Source organism: Pagrus major, chromosome 22 (genome assembly GCF_040436345.1).
Source record: "Pagrus major chromosome 22, Pma_NU_1.0".
NCBI classification, from domain to species: domain Eukaryota; kingdom Metazoa; phylum Chordata; class Actinopteri; order Spariformes; family Sparidae; genus Pagrus; species Pagrus major.
The window spans coordinates 10,370,291-10,377,397 of NC_133236.1; the positions used below are offsets into that span (position 1 = coordinate 10,370,291).

A 7,107-nucleotide genomic window follows, 5' to 3' on the forward strand; every position below is an offset into this window, starting at 1 on the left:
GCAGAGCAGTGTTGAGCTGCACATTTAAAACCTTCATATAAAGAGAAAAATCTACACTGGATAATTCACTGTGATCCTCTTCAACTCTTGATTGTCATCTTATATTCCACATCATGTTTTTTAAGAAAGTGATAATAAAATACATAAACACAATTAATAAATATGTTATCTCTGTTTCATCGACAACAAGTATTCAGTATTTTCTTTTTCCATCAGTTTTATAAAACTATATGATGCTCACACTAGTTCAAACTGAAGATACTTTGATTGAATCTAAAATCAGTTTTTGTGAGTTTTTATTTGTTTGGCTTCACAACATGAGTTTGTATAGATGGAGCCGCTGGTGGAGCTGCAGAGTTTAAGAGATGAAGTCACGATGTCTTTATTGAAGTAGCAGCACGTTGTCATTAATAATAATGAGAGCTCATTGTCACCTTTTGTATTTTAGAGGTTTTAACCTGCGTCCTGTTGGGTTCAGATGTTTGGAGTTTCCATTTTCTCATTTTCTTTTTGAACAGATTATTAAACACTGAATGATTTCAAGCAGGAACATTGTCTTCTAAACGTACATCATTTATTCTTTATTCAGATTGTGGAGCTGCAGTTTGTCAGAGATCAGCTGTGCTTCTCTGGCCTCAGCTCTGAAGTCCAACCCCTCCCATCTGAGAGAGCTGGAGCTGAGTGACAACAAGCTGCAGGATTCAGGAGTGAAGCTTCTCTGTGCTGGACTGGAGAGTCCGAACTGTCGACTGGAGACTCTGAGGTCAGACACCATTTTTTACTTCTGTGCTCAGATTAATATGATGTGAAAGTTGTGTTGACACTAAACTGCAGACATCTGATATTATACTGATCCACACTGAGTATCTTAATGCTAACATCTGTTTTCTTCTTCTGTGGTTTAGTCCATTGACTGTGGCAGAGCTGCACATGTAAAACCTTCATATAACAATATGAATAATTCACTCTGAACATCCTTAACTATTGATTTTCATCTTAGATTCCAAATTGTGTTTTTTAAAATGTTTTTTAAAGTGATGAGAAAAATACATACTACAATGAAAAGTTAAATAATCTCTATTTTAACTATCAGACAACAACAAATTGTCTTTTTACAACATTTTAATGAAGCTTTGTGATTGTGATTTATACTGACTGAATATTTAAATTGTGAAGTTATATCATTTATTCTTTATTCAGATTGGAGAAGTGCAGTTTGTCAGAGATCAGCTGTGCTTCTCTGGCCTCAGCTCTGAAGTCCAACCCCTCCCATCTGAGAGAGCTGTGGCTGAGTCACAACAAGCTGCAGGATTCAGGAGTGAAGCTGCTGTCTGATCTGAAGGAGAGTCCAGACTGCAGACTGGAGACTCTGAGGTCAGTAGAGGGTTGGAGTCAGTTCATGCTGGTTTCAGCAGTATTGTACTAAACACAGTATCAAAGTAAAGATCCAGTATTTCCTGCTTTCCTCAGTGAAGCTGTGAGAGGACAACGGTGACAGGCTTCACGATTGGACAGAAAGAGAGAGCAGTCAGCCAATCAGATTAGAAGCTTGTTGTGATCATGTGTTTGAGTCGATGTGAAGACGACTGTTGTGTTCATGTCTACAGGAAATAAAGCTGGATCACAGCTGACAGCATCACAGGATGTATAGAGACAGTGTCCGCATTCATCAAACTGTCGGAGCATCAAATCTGATCTCAAAGTGTTTGTTCTCTCATTTCAACACTGAACAACTGATCAGTTCATCTTTGTCACAGCTCTCAGATCAGTCTGACTGAAGCCTGCAAATCACTGGCTCTTATTTCAGAGAACCATCATTACATTTAGTAACCATGTGGTCTGTATACAGACCAGAACCTCTGCTGAAGTCCACAAACCACAGCTGATGTTTTACTCGTCAGACTCTGTATAAATGTTAGCATTTTAACATCAGGACTCCATATTTACATATTTGTCATATTTTAAAAGTAGATGAAATATTCAAATGTGACTGATACTCTGGTTTCTAACAGCTTTGAACCCAAACAGCCGTCCATCATTAAAGAGAGCAGTGAATATCTGTGTTCCTGCAGTAATGATGTGTTCAGGGACTGTCAGCAGTTTATTTCCACTGTGTCCTTCAGTGAAACCTGCAGAGTAAACAGACTTGATGTCCAAAGTGTCTGCAGGTCTGTGAGCTTCACTCCAACACGTTAACATGAGAGCTGAAAGGAAGCTGGCTACGCTACACAGCCGCTCCACTTGTGGTCTGAACAGGACTGAAGTCCTGCTGGTCTTTATATCACTGACTGACAGCTGATGGAGAGAGTCTCTGTAAACACTCATTTATCACTTCTACTGTCTCTCTACTTCTCTCATCAGATGGGAATCGTGGTGGTCTTAGTCAGAGTGATGAGAAAGGTGAAGCTGTTGAGAGGATCAGCTGTGTCCTGATGATCCAGAGAGGTTGAAGCAGCACCATCAGCTGGTGGGTGGAGAGGCTCTGACTGGGCCGTGTTACTGGGAGGTGGAGTGGAGAGGAGGGCTTCATCCAGCAGTGACTGACGGACCAATCACAACAAGTGGAGATGACTGTCAGTGCTGCAGTGTGAACTGCTCTGAGATCAGCTCCACTGTCACACACAATGTCCAGTCCAGCATCCTGCCTGTGTTCCTCTGGATGTGACAGAGTATCATCAGTGTATCTGGACTGCTCTGCTGCTGCTCTGTCCTTCTACACAGTCTCTGCAGACACACTGATACTCCTCCACTCCTTCTGCTCCACACTCAGACACCTCCTCCACCTGGAACCTGGACGTGAGTCTGCATCACGTTCTGTCTTTCTTTTTCTGATTCAGTCAGTCTGTTTATACACTTACTGGTTGTTGAATGATGGAGAACGCCTGTTAATTTTCATATTATGCTGTAAAATGGAGGTTGATGTCAGAATGCAGAAGTCTGCAGTATCATATTCATCAGTGCAAGATTATTTCTGTTACAATGCATCTCTTCTGCTTGTGTGAGATTACTGTTTTTATTCTAATAATCCCTGAAAAATACATGGAATTAAATGAAAATTTTAAGTCAAATGTTTGTATTTCTGTAATGAGCAAAAAATGTATGACACAATATTTTGATGGTTCCACTTTTGTTGATCAGTGTAATCAATTAATTAATAAATTTTTTCAGAATTTTCACTTTTTTTCTCAGAATTTTCAATTTTTCCAAAAAATCCTCCTGTGATGTTTTACAGGTAATTGTGTGAAATACACCATGTAAAAGTTGATGAGTTACTCTCTCACAATGAGGTAATTTTATACGACACAGTTAATGTGTAAAACTGCAGCTCCTGTTTTAACTCCAGCTGACTGATGACATCGTTGGTTCTGTCTGAGGGACCTTTTGAACAAACACAAAACAAAACATGGAGTCCAATAATAAATCTCAGCAGGGCTGAGATGGTTACTTTAAACATGTATTCCAACAGTGTCACTAATTACCTGTTAAAATGTACTCAGGGACGTAATCCAGGTATCACAATATTAAAGTAATGTAACTTGATTACTTTACTTATGCTAATAAAGACTAGAGAAAAGAAATATCAATAAGATGACTTTTATTTAATGTTAATAACAAGTGTATATTCTTATAGAATACACAGTTACAGACGAGTATATCATTCTTTATTTTGAAATTGTAATCTTGTTAGTGATCCCCTTTGTTACTGAATGCATTTGTAATCTAATTACATCTTTTATTTCTATAATTTTACTCGGATACAGTTACCTTTTTTGTATCCGAATTATGTAATATGTTTTTAAATATGTAAATATGTTTTATATGATAAACTCCACAAAGAATAGCATGATTCCATCTTTACTGTTGATTTGTACAATGTTTATTATTATTGTTATTATTATTATTATTATTATATTATTTTTCTCAATTATAAACAGAATGTGTGCATTAATTGAAGCATCAGTGGTGTTTTGTGAATTGACTGTGTGTGTCAGACGTGTGAGTCTGTTTTGACCTCCGGTGGCTGAACTTCACCTCGCTGCAGTCATGTGGAGGTGAAATCCCTGCTGGAAGAGGCTGCAGGCATGAAACTCCTCCAGAAGAGGTCAGTGAAACCATCTGTCTGATCCAGTACTGTGTCATGTTAACACGACAAGCTTGTGGAGTGCTTGCAGAGCGGGACTCAGCTGAACTCAAATGCTTTTTTCGGTTTATTTTCAAACAGGACAAAAAAAAAAAAAAATAAAGCTTTACAACCAAATGGCAGTGATATGTTCAGAAAACATCTATACAATTTATAAAGTCATTGCGTGGAGCTGTCTGGACATTCAAAGGCCTACTGTACATAAAATATATAAAATACGTGCCATAACAACAACAGACAAAGCCACATGATAGAGTCTTAAAAGAAACACAGTGTATTAAACCATCGTCACACCAGCAGTTCATCAGTAGTGTTAGAAAAGAAACCTCCTCTTGGGACCAAATTTCCACCTGACACCTGAACTCATCCTCAACACTCCAAGATAAAACAATCATTTATTTGTATTACTTATTGTTTATGAGTCCATCTAAACATTTTCTGTTCTTGTGAGTACTACAAACATAATCTTGTTTCACCATCCTGTAATAACATTATAAGATAAATGAATCTTGAATGGATAGAAAAACCAGAACACCAGAATACTGTCTTGTCTCTGCGTCGTCCCTTTCGCACATGAAATCCGGACGGTATCCAGAAAACCAGATCAGGATAATGTCCACATTTGCTTCTTCACACATGCAGCACACAACAGCAGATTGTCCAAATCTGAGGTGTTCACACATGTTGGAAATACTCCTGTATGGTTGGGGCGAGGAGCGGCGTCTGGGTAGAAGGCCACAGACTGCTCCATCATGATTGTTTTTATGTGATATCAATACCACATGCAGAGAAGAGGACGAAGCAGCTAGCCAAGTGAACAGAACCACAAGCCCAGCAGGTAGATGTTCTGTAGAACCGAGTAGTTTAACAGGTTTGGTGTTAAGATGTCTGTGTGTTGTGTTGTGGAGATATCTACTGAAGTTAGCATGCTAACGTGGCTGCTTCAGAGTCTCTCGTACAGATTACTCCCACATCTGTTTGTTATCACGTGATAAATATGTCATACACAAACTCAGGAACTAACTTTTCTACCTTCAAGTTTGCTTTTCAGAGCTTTCTTGAGTGTAAATTATGTAATTATTAAATGACATGTCTGTATTCTCAATAAACCATACTCAAGTAAAAAAAAAAAGGGGTTTATCAGCCTTTAAACTTTAATTTTTATAAAAAGAAAAGATTGTTTCTCCTTTTTAATTTGCAGAAATCTTCTTCAAAAGGTTTTGCAGGGTGAGAACTTACTGGTGCAAGTTATAGGAAGGTATTAAGTTATTGTGTGCATGAAGTAAGAAGCAAAGTAAAAATGTGACATAATAATCTCTTTTCTCCTTTTATTTGACTTCTTTCATTTAAAATAAACGCTGACTGACACGTACATGCGAGCAGGGTGTTGGCTGTTTGTCTGTAAATGTTGGAAACTTTAACTTGGACTCAAAGTGAAATGAGACGATTGAGGAAAGTGTTGATGAACTCAGGTGTGACAGGTTTCAGGGTCAGTTTGGAGACAGACTGATGAACTGCTGACGGTCTGCAGCTGCCTCTGCTGGCAGAAAGTGTGAACAAAGAGTCTCTATATTCTGTCTCTTTCATTTCCCCATCAGAAATCACACATTTGGAAAGTTAACGTCACCTGTTCAGGTGTTATTTTAACCTGTTGGCTGTGTTTTCCTGCTTGTATGTCAGTTAAAATGCTGTTAGTTTTCCATCCCCTTTATAAGTAATAGGGTAGTTGTAAGCCTTTGGTTTATTGTGTCACAGTTTATGTTTGTTAAAGTTCACGTCAGTGTTAAAGTGTATTACTGTTAATACTCCATACCTTAGCTTTCCCATGTTATTCATAGGCTATATATATACACACACACAGTGGATATAAAAACTCTACACACTCCTGTTAAAATGCCAGGTTTTTGAGATGTAAAAATATGAGACCACGATAAATCATTTCAGAGCTTTTTCCACCTTTAACGTGACCTATAACCTGTACAACTCAATTGAAAAACAAACTGAAATCTTTTAGGCGGAAAAATAAAAAATAAAGAAATAAAATACTGTGGCGCTCCGCCCTCCCTGATGGAAAGTGATTTTTAATTTTTTTAATTTTTTCAAAATAATCTTTTTAAAATAAATAATTACTGCTCATTCTACAAATAAATGTGTTTTCAATTATCAAGAAGAGCCATATATATATATGTGTCATTTGCATTTGCAAAGTCGTCCCAGCACTGCAGCAGCTCAGCCATGGATGTATTATATTATATATAACTTTAGGGGGAAACTTCGTGTTAAAGAACTTGGACCTGAGAAGCCTGGTCTGAGTTTAACACAGCAGACACACGAGAAAGGTAAAGTGTACCAGAGGAGCTTCTCTCTGAATTGGTACGACAGGAAGGCTTGGCTAACTGGATGTAGTTTTGCAAATGCAGTATTCTGCTTCCTGTGTTTACTTCTTAAAATGCCGGGGACAGATACTACATGGACTGTAACAGGAGTTAGAGACCTAAAACTTTTATCAGAGCGGATTAAAAAACATGAATGCTCGAAGCGAAGGTACACATGAACAACGCAGTCAAGCTAGCCATGCTAGGCAGTGGACATTGTAATGTACTGTAAACACAGTCATCCGAGAACGGTTAGTGATAACATCATATATAAACAGTCATCCATGCAGACGTTTTGTATGTGAAAGAGGAACGTTCACACGATACAAAGATGGAAACGCTCCTGTAACATCATACAACACATGACAACAAGCAGATCAGTTCACCAGACCAGAGGCTTCATGACATCCTGCAGGAGTCCAGAACAGGAGAGATGAGATATGAATCATAATGTCATATTTTATTATGGAAAAATACATCATGTAGAGAAATGAAAAGTATAAATGTAACATAGTACTGTGCAAAAGTTTAGGCAGGTGTGAAAAAATGCTGTAAACTAAGAACGCTTTCAAAAATGGAAGTGTGAATAGT

The 7,107-nt window shown here is 37.9% G+C and overlaps 1 protein-coding gene across 1 annotated transcript in view; it reads left to right on the forward strand.

The window, feature by feature from the left end:
- The window catches only part of LOC141017701 (uncharacterized), a 49,852-nt gene extending 46,676 nt beyond the window's left edge, over window positions 1-3,176 (forward strand). Inside the window, exons 25-27 of the mRNA XM_073492434.1 lie at window positions 590-763; window positions 1,201-1,374; window positions 2,362-3,176. Of these exons, the coding sequence (XP_073348535.1) occupies window positions 590-763; window positions 1,201-1,374; window positions 2,362-2,383 (370 nt within the window). The 3' untranslated portion in view covers window positions 2,384-3,176. The remainder of the gene's footprint in view (window positions 1-589; window positions 764-1,200; window positions 1,375-2,361) is intronic.
- The last annotated feature ends 3,931 nt before the right edge of the window (window positions 3,177-7,107 follow it).